The sequence below is a fragment of the Falco rusticolus genome, chromosome 6 (assembly GCF_015220075.1).
Source record: "Falco rusticolus isolate bFalRus1 chromosome 6, bFalRus1.pri, whole genome shotgun sequence".
NCBI classification, from domain to species: Eukaryota; Metazoa; Chordata; class Aves; order Falconiformes; family Falconidae; genus Falco; species Falco rusticolus.
This window is the reverse complement of record NC_051192.1, coordinates 788,084-802,449: the sequence shown is the minus strand read 5'-3', so window position 1 is coordinate 802,449 and position 14,366 is coordinate 788,084. Positions and strand designations below refer to the sequence as shown.

At 42.7% G+C, this 14,366-nt stretch overlaps 1 protein-coding gene across 1 annotated transcript in view; it reads right to left on the bottom strand.

The window, feature by feature from the left end:
- The window catches only part of MRPS5 (mitochondrial ribosomal protein S5), a 59,565-nt gene extending 46,859 nt beyond the window's left edge, over positions 1-12,706 (bottom strand). Inside the window, exons 1-2 of the mRNA XM_037392082.1 lie at positions 12,586-12,706; positions 6,003-6,140 (exon numbers count right to left, since the gene is read on the bottom strand). Coding sequence (XP_037247979.1) covers positions 6,003-6,140; positions 12,586-12,643 — 196 coding nt within the window. The 5' untranslated portion in view covers positions 12,644-12,706. The remainder of the gene's footprint in view (positions 1-6,002; positions 6,141-12,585) is intronic.
- Positions 12,707-14,366: the final 1,660 nt, after the last annotated feature.

Below are 14,366 nucleotides of genomic sequence, written 5' to 3'. Positions count from 1 at the left end.
ACACTCAAATGCTACTTGACTTGAAGGACTTCAGGCTTGGTCTCCCATTTTCTGCAAGAATGTGTTTCTCTTTTTTCACAAATTCCATTCCAAAACCCCACCCTGCAAAAAACACCTTTCTGTTTCCAGCCACCACCCCAACTGTACTGAAAAGATTCCTACCTAGGACAGAGACTGGCACAGAGCAGGCTACATGAACTACTCTATCTAGGATTTGGCAATGGACTGCAATTTAAATCACTTAGGTCAGGAAAAGGAGTGCTCAACTGTATTTTTACATCTGGGCCTTACAACGTCTTACCTTTTCACAGTCTTACAAAATGTGCCTAACAACAATATCCATAACTACAAAGCATTTAAGATAAAGGTGACAGGCAAAAGTGTATGCAGAGCAGCCGTCTTCAGACCAAAACCTGCAACTCATTTCAGTGGCTGAACGTGAATCAAATGCGAAGCAAATTATTCAGACGGCACTTTCAATTACACACATTAACTTTTATATAATTACACGGAACACCTACTTCCAAAACAACAGAAATGAACTGTCCAGAACAAAGACAGAGTCTTCCTTTATATCCCTTTAGAATCTTCAACTGAACTCGCATACTGTTCAAAAACTGTCAACTCAGCCCATACCATCAATTATTCCTGACAAGCTATGTTTCTAATACAGTATTTTCCTGTTAGTTTTAAAAGTGGAAGTCTTTAATTTTAAGACTTGCTTAGCCTGTTTAAAGGCACATACGTAAACTATTTAACTCCTTTAACAGGTTGAATCCTTTCCACCACAATTCAAAAGGGAATATTGTGCAGATGATAATACAAGTAGGCTTATTTATGAGAGAAAAACAAACAATGGCATACTAACATTGGATGGATTACTTATAACATGCAAGCTTCTAAAGCAGTTTTGTGAAAACCAGTGTTCACTCCAAATGAGAACCCATCCTTGCTACTGCCTTCCTCTCGGGACTGAGCCGTCTGCCGCAGTGTGCCATCACTGCTTCCGTGTGCCATCACCGCTTCCTGACTCCCTGTCTTAAGCCCAGTCAGTCCACAAGCAGAAAAGCATGGATCCATAAGAAATGAGATCTAAGTGCTGGACTGCTCTCAAGTTCCTTAACCGACCTTGCTCAAAACATTGTTTTCTTCAACTGCAAAAGACACCCCTCACAGTCTAAATGGAAGCGTACGATGCGTATCTGATACTGAGTTCTGCTGAAAGAGAAGAAAAACTTCCCCCCACCATGTCATGCCTCAAATAACAGGGCAGCATTAGCAAAATACATGTTTCTCTTTGCAACTCTGCCTCAACTGTCTTAAGCTGTCATCTTCTGGGGATATCGCTTGTTGGCTCTACAGGGCCTTCACACAAACCCAGGAAGTAGTGAAGGATATAAAGCATTCAGTCTAGGCAGCCCACTACCGAGCCACTCAGAACTAATTCGGACAGCAGGTGGTACCTGACTGCAGAACTGCAAGAATCTGGACATTGAAAATGTCTGAGAAAGACAAGGACTACTGCAAGACCGTACAGAGGAACGTGAGGCCATGTACGAGATTAGCACCATGGGACGCACATACATGGTTTTATATAAACTTCACAGACTAAAAATTAGAACTGCGCATATTTGAAATGTTTCCACTGAAAACTTAAGCTCACTTCTACTTCACACTGCTAGCTGGATTTCCACAATAGTGAAACAGGGGGAAGAAAAAATCATGTACTAACAAACTTCCTGGCTTCTGTTTGGTTTTGCAGATACAAGACTGAAGCTCCAGCAGCTACCTGCTTATTCACAGAAGTTTAATATTAATCTTTTAAAAAATGTGAAAGTTCTTATTATGTGGATCGCAGGATAGAACATCTTTAGGTATCTGCAAATCTGGTGGCAGCAAAAGATGTCTATAATCTGTTACTGCCATAGCACAGCACAGAAACAAATCTATTGCATTATGATATTACAACAAAACCTCTGGAGCTGGAAAACATTATTCTGAAAGATGCATTCATACTACACAGGCACAGCAAATAACTCCGCTTAACTGCAAACCTTGAGGACACTTTCACAGTGCACTTTGCACATTGCAGTTTGCAATTTTACATTTTTAAAACTACCAATTTATCACAACGTCAGCAGGAAGTTGCAGACATGGGATTTTCAGGTTAGTCACAATTCAGATCCTGAATAAATCCAGTTACAAATCCAGCCATTAACAGACTAAAAACTTGCTAGCTTAAACAAAGAACCCAAAACTGATGTAAAGTATCCTGCGAAACATCTGAGAAATTGTATTTTTTTTCCTTTATAACATCTTATTAAAAACCCAAGATCTTAACTTAGTTAACAGATGCTGTTGTAAATGCTACTATCTTTTAAAGGTTGCTTTGATTATTAAAGCTTTCATTTGCAATTTTTTTTTTAAATAATAAGTATTACAAAGCTGGCCTTAGTGCCAGCAAATGGATACGGAGAACAGAGATTTCAGCAAGGTCTGCAAACTGAACATCATTGGCCTGGTTCATTTCCTCACGACAAATGAAAGCCAGAGGCCAAGTACCTTCACAAAAGTTATATCACATAGTAACAAATCAAAATCCAGTAAAATAGCTCCCCCTTGCCCCCCCCCCCCCCCCTTAAGTACAATTACCTGTAAGGCATTTAATATTCACTCTCCTTTTTCTGACTAAAAACAATTAACCAGCTATTCTTCAACACACAGGTACTCCCCTTGTAAAAGGAAACAGAAAAAAAAAAAAAAGAAATCGAAGAAAAAGGCAGCTGTATATTTGGAACTCTTTATACCCTTAATGCTGAAACATCAAAACTCTTAATCTGATCCTACTGACAATGACAAGTGGTAACTCAGTAATTATTTATCCAGATGTTCATACTGAAAGAAAAAATTCTTTAAAAATTGAAAACCAAAATTTTTTTTTCACTCTGATCCTCAGAGTTAGGCACAGCAGAAAAAATAAACAATTTAATCCAAAGAAAACTCACATAGGACTACAAAAATGTAATATAAAATGTTATCAAGGAGCAGGCTTTCAGGAACTGATGTTTCCAAGAAAGAACACAGACACAGAAATTTATACTAAGCACAAAGGCTTCCAATATGCAAAGCCTCCAGAGACAAAATGTGTTACTCTGAGTATGATTTTAAATTAGTGGTCTAAATGATTTCCCCTTGATTGCCACAATCTAGGTCTATAACCTCTGAAAAATCATCATATTCCTCATTCTGTACTCTAACCTAAGAGGAAACATCACCTAGCAACAGAGAAATTACATTCTTTTCATTTGTTCCCAAGGGTAACTAATGGAATTAATACTGTGAGTAGGAAAGCACAATTTCTATATAGTCCCAGTATCGAATAAAAGTTCTTTATTCTCACATGCACCCAGATACAAAACAGATACTGAGAAAATTATGCTAGCTGGTTTGGATGATTGGGGTGAAAGATAACTCCTATGGCTGAAAGTCAGCCAAACCATTTCAGTATTCATGACCCATCTGTGTTCCTCTGCTGCCTTCAGGAATGACAGCCCACATATTTCACCCCAATTCTGTGGCTATTAAACGTAAAGGGTCTATATCTCACATCTTCCTCACCTACAGGTCAGACAGATACATACTTCTTCCATTAAACATACAGCACTTTTTATCAACGCTTCTCGATGACTGAAGCTTAGGCACCTAAGTCTGGATCGGTGGGATTCCCTGTCTGTGTGCCAGCATGCAGGAGCACGGATGTGCACGAGCGGCAGAGAAAACAGCCCTGCCCTACCGCTCGGACACCAGCTGGACTGGAACAGGCACAAGACAGACATTATCTGCAAAGACCAGGTCTAATGCAACGCACTGGAAAAAGAGGCAAGACTTTTCAGGGGAAGTTATGTATTTTTTAAACATGATCTGAAAAACCTCAGGCCCTTCCACATCTCTAATTAAGCATGTGAAATTAAGTAAAATGGAAACTGAACTGCTTCCCATAGTGGGGAGGGTGGAACGGGAAAAAGAGGGGAGGCACAGAAGCTAAGCCTGTAATAACGAGATAATTTAAAATTATTTCATTATGAACTCACTGAAATATGTCATTGGACAGGAATAAAACCCTGTGTATGTTTTTTGTGTCAGAGCTGCAGGAGGCAGCTATCTGGATAAGGAACACAGACTGCCTAGGGTAATTGCAGTTCCTCCTCTTTAAATTCCTTCCTTCTATTTAAATGGGTTAAACTGTTTTTAATAGCTAAGTTGAAGGTACAGATGACCCTACTAACAAGAGTGCGTTACTATTTTAAAAACCAGAATAGAAGTTAAACCTTCAATAATGAGATAGAAAAATTTGTCACCCTTCTCCGTCAAAAAGGACTGTTATTTGTCTGACATTTCACTTGAAAATAGTTTCACATAAAACTATCATATCTGCATTTTTAGTGTTACCACTTTTGAAGCAACTATGCTGTTAGAGGATATGAGCGATTTATACTGTTAATACCTACTTCATTTGAATTTTGAAGGTTTTATTTTTGAATTCTGTAAGAGAAACTGTTCTTAGAACAGCTGTTCTTTGAAATGTAAAACTCTCAGTCGTCCAAATCTGATGGCTACTGTCTCTGCTGAATACATGAAGGAGGTACACTTAAATTCTTCCAAGTAAGCCAATAGTTTTAGGTAGTTTGCCTAAATATAACTTGTTTAAAATTTTATTAAGTCAGAAAATGAGGATACCATCACAACAAACACCTTCAAGACAATCACCGAACAAACATTTTTAATTAAGTCATCTAACAAGGCAGCTGGCAAAATTCCTGGTAAAACAGAGCTCATCTAGACTTTGAAAATATGAACATAAGCATAATTAAGGAAATAATCTATCCTACAAATAGTAATCAAATTGCAATCACTTGCAGTGCTATATCTTAAATTTTAAGTTAAACAAAATAAGAACAGTGCTTAGCTTCTCACATATTCTTATTTTGTGACTGCTTGGGTGCTTATGAAAAAAGTTCTAAATGATTTTTTCCTGCAGTTGGCATCCTTAGCAAACCTCTACCGTTCAAAGCCGCTGGTTCACAGTGCAGACTTTTGCAGGTGTTCCAAGACCTCTCTGCCTTCAGTCATTTGAAATCAGTCATCAGTCAAAATTTATTGGGTAAGACAAACAGCCAGCCAGCATATCTTTTTAAATCCCATTTGTTTAGCAAATGTAAAGAAAACAAATACAGTATTCTGCCACTGAGCAGCTGAGAAGAATAAGAAGAGATCACGAGTTCTGAAAGCCTGATTTTGCAGAGCTCTTATATTCTGCAGATTATAAACAAAGAACTTTCACTCTCAGACTGCTGTGGTTATCTCCTCCACAGATTATGTTCTTACTATTCCTTCTCTTCCCCTAAAGGATAGGATAAGGAACGACAAAACAGGTGGAATGGTCCCTCAGCTGTCTCAGTTCACAGTCCCAATCGTGAATTTAAACAGCCATCACTTCTCAATTATGTTAAGCGTGAGTGTAATTCCTTTCAGGACTGGAGGAAAATACTGCAGCTGGCCAGATATTTAGCAGGACATTATCAGCAGTTTTTGTTTAACACATTATTTCATTTTAGTAATTTCATTTTTGAGACAGCACAGCTTAAACAGTGTGTCTTGCCTATGGCTCAAAAATAATGTAGAAAAACAAATTATTCATATTCTCAGCAAAGCACTAGGAAACAGAGGGGACGGTGTTTCCCCTTCCACACGATGACGTATATTAGATGGATTCACTGTGACATGAAGCAAACCCTTACTTGCAATGAAAAGATAATAAACTTACCTTTTGCACACACCTGTCAACAGCTGTAGCTGCCACTAAAATCTTAGGAGATAATACAACTAGAGTAGATACAAAAATTTACCACACATACATTTTCATTACTATCTCTCCAAAGCAAAATTTTCTCTTCTTCTTCTGTTTATTACAGATAATAATCTTAATCCAACTCGAGACTTACACGTATTGAAGAAACTGCTTTGTCTGCGTTGCTCCACTGTCACAGTCCAGGGGGCAGAGATGGAACACCGGGTCTGGAAAGCCCATGCCAGGCTAGAATATGAACAGTAACTCCCTTTCACTGGCACTGAAGCAAACCCTGAGAATAAAGACAGAAAGGTGTTTCTATGTAGGACATTTTCTCCTTTGAAACAGCATTTCCTGCAAATATACACATCAGAAGAAAAACCAGTAATATTTACTCGTACAGTTTAGTTTACAAAGGGAATCAGACTTGAACCTTTTGTCTTGAAAAGCAGAGCAAGTTGCAGAAGGTGGGGGGAAATATTGCAACAGAAAATCCCACAAAAAAGACAATGACTAGAAGGCTTCTAAGAGACTTCTATTGCTGATAGAGTGAGAACGCACTCTTCAAAACTAGAAATATTGTCCTAGCAACAAAACGTGTAGTAATGTTCCTGGACACAATCAAAAGTGATAGATAAATAAAATAAAATACGGTATGTGCTATGAAAACATAATCTGAAATCAGCCCAATAATCCTGTTCAGTATCTTCATTAATGATCTGGACAGCGGGGCAGAGTGTACCCTCAGCAAGTTTGCTGATGATACAAAACTGGGAGGAGTTTTGTGTCATCTGGGACACCACCTCCCAGTTTTGTGTGAAACTGGGAGACCACCAGAGGGTCGTGTGCTGCCATCAGAGGGACCCGGACAGGCTGGAGAAATGGGCTGACGGGAACCTCATTAAGTTCAACAAGGGCAGGTGCAAAGTCCTGCACTCACAGAGGAACGGCATGCACCAATACATCCTGGGGGCTGAACACGGTCCTGGGCAACCTACTCTGGCTGACGCTGCTCTGAGCAGGGAAGGTGAACTAGATGATCTCCAGAGGCTTCCAACCTCAACTCTTCTGTGATTCTGCAAATTCGTGAACCTGACTTACTCTGGCATCCTGAAAGGAGAACGTACCTCCAGAAGTACCTTCCCCATGGCCCTCCAGATTTGATTATTACAAAGCTAGCCAATTACACATGCTCTTATCACCTCCAGAACAGATCGCCAGGCAGCTCAGCTAATGTAGGAAGGTTGCTCTTTATTAGCCGAAGGGAGCATGCCTGAGAAACAACACATTCATTTGGAAAACAAAACATAAGAGTATTAGACAGCTTACTTCATTACCAAATACATTTGCAATGCTATTTGCTTTTGGTTGGTTCTTTTACTCCCACTTTAATTGAAAAAAAAAAAAAAAAGTTTCATGCTCTAAATACCATCTCCTTCTGAAATTATGATGGAAATCTGAAAAATGTCTATGAAGAGGCAATAAAGTCAGGACAAAATGACAGCAAGAAGAATCAAAAGACAGTGGAATCAGATGAATAGCTGCTGAAGAAATAAAATTCTGACAGAATGGCTGGGGCACAGAAGAGGAAAAAGTCAAATGTCAGAAAAAGCAGCAGCCAAATGAACACTGGTGTGACAGAAAAAGGTCAGACAACCTTCAACTGATCTCAAGAAGTCTGGTGATACAGTTATTTTAAAATAAGTACTGCAACATCTGACCATTACAATTCATAACAGAAGTTGTTAAAGCCCAGGGTGAGATGCTGGCTTCACTGAAACCAGTGCCAAATCTCCTATTTTCTTTAAGGATTCAGTCTGTTTTAAAGTGAGAGCAATTTATACTTTTAAGACCTGCAGCAGGAGAATACCAGTTCTGAGCTGGCCATCAAAATTGTGTCTAGGAAAGCCCAGGGGCTGTGATGGCTGTATTCTGGACGCTGGGAGGTGAGACTGTTTTGGTCTCTGAACTGCAGCAGGACAGAAGAGAGAGGAGGAAGATACGGAAAAAAAAAAAACCCCAAACTGACATGATTCACACAGTTCAAAACACTGAGTGCTGCTATTTCAGAAAGTATATCCACACACTTCTGTACGCATACTGCTACCAAAGGAATAGACACTTTGAAAGGATAGCAAAGAACAAAAATATTTATGGAATGTAAACAGTTCGAAATTCACATCTCAATAAAACAGCATTCTGACATGTAACTATGAACACTTGATGCATCATAACCTCTAAACATCTGTGATGGGATTTTTATTTAAAATCTAAAATGTTTCTTACAATAAGCTATTCAAAACTGAATCGTTTGTAAAAGTAAGACAGGTCATGAATGCTGGACTGATGTCTTGTCATCAGCAAAATACACATCAACAAAGGAGAAGAAAAAAAATGCGCTTACTGTATTTAAGTCATGCACTGCGCTAACATAAAATTAACTCCTCAGTGATACTTCCCTGCTATAAACATTGCAATTAAAACCTTGCACTGACTTTCAAGTGTTGTCTTTCACTGGCTAGGTACAAAATTTTCTACAAATATAAATATACATATATTCAGCACTAAAAGTTCGCTTAACAAACCCACTACAAAACCATTTCATTCTTCTCACAAAGTGAAACAGAAGAATCCAAGACAGCTAGAAAAGTGAACCCAATGGATTAACAGTCTTATGTCTGCGAACTTTAAATCCCTAACAGTTTTCTTTCTAACCCTCACCCTAGTTCATATACAAGTACGCTACTGTACCCATTCCTTTATTTCCTAACCTTTATTTTAGCTACATACTGCATATTTAACATGGTACCTTCAGGAGATTTATGCACGGGGTGCAGCATCTGTCACCATGCACAATGCCAAAAATTGGCATGCATTGCCATTTGCTTGCTACACCACCTAACAACATTGTGAAAGACAGCAAGCGTGCTGAACATCCACGTACTTACTCCACTAGTGAATGCAGTGTTCAGCAAGCTGAGCACTAATATTTTTTTTTAACAATTGGCAACAATATAATAATCCCCTCTACTCCTGTAATTATTTTCCACAGGAGTAAATACAGAAAACTGTTCTTCCTCAGTTCCATACCTGAGAGAAACAGTGCATGAAGTTGGTTTCAGCAGTGAGAACTGCATTGTAAAAACACTTTTAAAAAAGCCATCAAGATGCTTATTGTGCAGTTATAATTAGAACTTTGGAAAAATTGCCCAAGCATTGTTCCAGACTACACATGGGAGGCTCCAGGCTGAAATAATCATGACATTCTCCGAAGAGACCATACAAAAAAACCAAAGATGTTCTGATTAAATTCCAAATTGCAGTTCTGAAGATATCAAGCACTGTTAATTTAGCCTCTAATGGGCAATGAAGCTTCAGGAGATTTTTTGCCTGTTTTTTCTACTTAACATTTTGCTTGCTACTTTTTATTCAAATGAAACTGTTATGCACAGAAATAACACAATCATACAAACAATCGCAACAGGGAAGACACTTCAGAATCATTACTACTTTTTTTTCATATCATCTCAAGAAAGGCCCAAGTGCACAAGTAGTAATGAAATCTTTGCAGCGATACAAACTACTTTTTAAAAACCCCTCCAGCTACCTTGGAAAAATTTGGATGTGAAGAAGTTAATTTCTCAAGCTAAACCTCATGCATTTAAAATCACAGCACACGGAAAGGGTGGAAAGGGTCGCTGTCTGCTTGGGGCTAAGCATGGAACACCAAAGTAATCAAATCAGAGAGTTAGAGGTCACACCTGAAAAGACACAGATTATTTTAATAAACACTTTAGAAGCAGTTGCAACCTTTTAATGTGCCTGGTCTACTTGAAAGAAACGTGTTGGGTTTTTTAGGATATACTCTGTGACTAAACAGTAAGAATGTTTCCCTCCGCCAAGGAAACACCACTGGCCTACTTGCAGTTTCCCTACAGAATGGGCAACACTTCATTATAGATTGCCCTGAGGAAGAAAAGAGACTAGAAATTCATTAACTGCTTAGAGGCAAGGCAACTGTGGAGGCAAGGACTTTTCAGAGGACTGTAGAAGCTAGAAAAAGCTAGAGAACTTTATTTTGCCATTGAAAGTGAAGGAGAAAGAAGGGACATCCTCTGTTGAAAGTAAAAAACATGCCCAGATCCAGGTTTTCTAATACCGAACTTGAATATACTTTTACTAATTTAATTTGGCCTTTCTTCCCACCTCAGTCGCCAGCTTTCCCTGGAAAACACACAGGCATTAGTGTAGTTCATTACGACTTTCGCCTAGAACTTAAGCACGTACAAGCTATCTAGGCTGCATAAAGGATTCTGAGACAGATTCGCTAATATCTGTTAGCAGGGTTCACAGCTGATGGCATACAGTGCCTCTTTACAATGGAAAAAAATTTGGAGGAAAAGTGAAAACAAAAGGAGGCAGAAAGATACAATGTGTGTCTCAAGGTAGTCTCCAGTGCTGAACATGATTCCCTCACATAAGAACTTCCCATAGTATGTATATACTTTTCATTAGGACTCCTCACTGGACAGATGCAGGCTGGTTGGCTGTTAAGCGCTATGACGGCATGTCGTGGCATCCCCTAATGAATCCAAAACCTACAACCCAGAGGACAGTAAAGGGAATGAGAACTATTTCCTGCTGCTGCTGGTTGCTACTAGCAAATACTACTGGGATTCACAGCTGCAATGTCATGAAGGACAACAGCAAGAGAACAATGGGAAAACACTGCCCCAATTGCTCTGCAGTCGTGCTGACACTTTGGGGGAATGGGGACAGAGCTGACGAAAGGCAGGCAGCAAAGCTGGACATGGAGGGCTCTGAGCAATACAAAAGGCTAAGGTACCCATGGCACTGCAGTAACTACACCTATACAACCTTAGGTTTGTTTCAAAACCTCAGGAGTATTCACTGCTTAAAAACACTGTATAATGAAAATAATTTTCTCTTATGAGAAGTGTGCAGATCAAAAAAAACCCAGCTATATCAAAATTAACGAAATAATTCAGAAAATGCCACTCAGCAGAAGTTTTCAGTTATACAGTATTGTTTCTCATATATCAAAACACAATTTCCCCACTTTTCTAACCACAGTCTTTGAAGGACAGATCCAAAGCCAACTCTGATCCTTAGCGGAAAAACCGTTCTGCCTTCCTCCTAAGCCTCTACTGGGAAAGATAATACATCTGAGTTTTGAAAGTGACTGGAGAGTACTAAAAAATAGAAAGAAATGGCTACAGAAAAAATAGAGACGTGTTGAAAACAAACTTGGATTCCTAACAACTAAGAATATCCAGGAAGACATAAGAGGAGAAAGGTAAAGAATGGGAAGAAAACACATTTTAATTAAAAAGCAAACCACCTCACTCCATGATCTTAAGGCATATATGGCCCGAGTTACTCTGATGGGATAATAAATAACTGACAGGTTTCCAAAGGTACAGCTGGCCTGCACCAAACCCTGTAACAATGAGCAAGAACTGCATGTCTAAAGTGCATTTATGATCTGAAGTACATGTGAAGAAAGAAATATGGAAACTGCTAAGCAGTGACAACAGCAGCCTTGTCCACTGGTGGCAATGCCAGTGTAAAGCAAGTTATTTCATAAAGTATTTATCACATCTGTACTGGAGAAGATTAACGCAGGCAAGAGCAACAAGGTTGACACTACCTAGCAAAATACAGGCTTTTAAAAAAAACCACATTTGTTTAGGAAGTGCCATTAGCATTGTTCAGATATAAAACTGAATTAATATGTAGCTCTTGTAGGACCTGGAGTGATTAAAGAGGCAAGGAAATGTATGCAGCTGTATCGTGTTCTCATCCATGCACATACAGAGGGGCTCCTGCTCCTATATGTGTTGTTCTTGAGTTAATCGCTTGCCATTTAATACTGTGCCACAGGAACCACTGAGTCTCACAGACAGAGCTGAACACAGCAAACAGCAAAGCACATTTTCCTCCACTGGAATTAATACGACAGGGGGAAAATCAGTGCAAGGGCTTACGATACACAAATATGCACACATATGACAATGACCAGGCATCCCTGAAGCACAAACAATCCTGCCTTCCCTCCACCCCCCAGTAGCCCCGCTGGTGTAACCCCAGAGTAGGCAGGTGGCAAGGGGTTGCTCTTGGGACACAGCAAACCCACCTGCTGTGCTTGTGTGTCACCATATGCAACACACACACACAGACCTACCCTTCCTGCTTACATGTGCACACATGCATGCAGCAGACAGACAGACCCACCTTTGCGCTTACCTGTGCACACGCGGGTGCAAACCACACACCGACAGACCCACCTTCTGCGCTCAACTGGGTACACCCAGCTGCAACACACACACCGACAGACCCACCTTCTGCGCTCACCTGTGTACACATGTATGGCACGCACACACACGCATGGCACACACACACGCACGGCACACACACACACACGCACGGCACACACACACGCACGCATGGCACACACGCACGCACGCACGGCACACACGCACGCACGCACGGCACACACACACGCACGTATGGCACACACACACGCACGTATGGCACACACACACGCACGGCACACCCGCACTGAGGGACACCCCGGAGTGCGGGGAACCGCTCGGGGCCGTGCCTCCCGTAGCGACTGCCCGGACCAGGCCACTGCCACGGGAGACAGGCCCGCCAGCCAGCACGGCCTCCCCCCGCCGAGGAGGCGCCCGCGGTACCACACGCTCCCCCATCACCTCGCCACGCCGCTCGGAAGGCACCATAGGCGCACGCCCGGCCGATGGCCGCCGCCATACCGGCCCCGTCCCCCGCTGCCCGCCACCGTACTTAGCCGCCCGGCGCACCGCCTGAGGAGAAAGCGAAGGCAGCGAGCGGGCGACTGAGAGGAAAACTGGAGCGGGACGGCGAAAAACACCGGCTGACGCTCAGCTGGAGCCTTACGGGAACGCTCGGCTGCCCCAGCCCCTTCCCGCCGGAGCTGCGCGATTACGGGTCCTTCAGGCAGGCCCGGGACAGCCCCGCCGCAGAGGCCGCCGCAGGACCCCAGCCGGGGGCGGCCCTTGCCCTGCGGCCCGGCCCGCCGCGGCCTGGCCGGCAGCCGTGGGGGTGAGCTGCGCGAGCAGCTGGGGGCTCAGCGGAGCGGTGCGCTGGGGCCGGGGCCTGGAGCCCCTGCGGCTTTCCCAGGCATTGGGTCGCTTTCGCGGGGGCCCCGCACCCCTCGCCCGCACCCGCGGGTGCTCCCAGCGATGGGCCCCGGGCTGGGCGCTACCTCCTGCCCGGCAGCCCCGCCGTGCGGGCCGGGGGCCCGGCGTGCCTGCCGCCCTAGCAGTGCTGCGGGCCGGTTGCTCCAGAGGCGGGTGGGCTCCGGCAGAAGCCGCTCCCCTGCGCAGTGAGCTTTGCCTGTAGCTGGGCAGGCTCCCCTGTGCCTGGCAGTAACGCTGCCAGCTTGCAGCGTGCCCCAGCTCTCCCTCCCCGAACTGCGGCAGCTCGAGCGCCCAGAGCTGCTGCGGAGCCCGGACCCGCTGGCAGGGAGTGCAGCCGGGGAGCCGCAGCTCGGCGCGGTGCCCACCTGCGCCCTTGGGTGCGAGCCCCGCGGGTGGGAGCATCTCCCCTCCCGCAGAGTGCCTGGCGCTGTGCCTGTGTGGCAGTTACAGCAGGAACGAAAAGGCAGCATGCTAGGGGATGAATTCTTGCTTTTTCAGAGCTGTTTTTGAGGCAAGGAAGATTTTGATGGAAGTGATTCACAGCAGCTTTCCCCCCCCCCTCTTCTTCCTGTGCAGCAAAGCCAGTGGAGTTGCTGACTGCCCTCTTCTGCAGCACAGGCGTTTTCGTGTGCTGCATTAGCGTTCTTCCTCCTGATGTACGAGTCCAGTATTAAAGACTACAGTAATAGCAAATAGCTTAATTTGCATTAGCAGAAGCGCACAACCTGCAGTGTTTTCAGGATCTGTCATACATTCAACACGTAACACAATGATTGCTTTGTACCTTATGGAACAAAAATACACCCAAGAAGCTGTAGAGAAGAATTTCCCATAGTGTGCTGACAGACCAGCTGCTGGCAGAAAATCGATGCAAGACATAATCTTTTAAACAGGGTTTTTATCTTATCTTCAGGCACTTTAAAAATGCCCATTCTCACAGCATTAAGATACCACATATTTCAGGACGTAACCCTGCCAGTGTCACTAAGGATAAAACCAATTAGTCTCTCATAAATTCCTGCAGATATGTTCACTGTGGTATTTATTTCCAGTTCTTTCTTTTGGAAGTAATTGTGTCACGTAGAAAATTAAACTCTTTTTTTTTTTTTTTTTCTTTATGCATTGGGTGATCTGATGGAAATGCCACTTTCTGCGCATCGTTTACTGGAAAGAAAGAATTTGCCTTGTATAAATCTGTTACATAGAAAGAAAATTGCAGCCAGTGAAATGGCTGTTTAGCAACATTACCTTGTCACACGGTTACAGCTGGTCAATGCCAGCAGCGTAGGGCCGTGTTTTGTTTTGTGTCAATG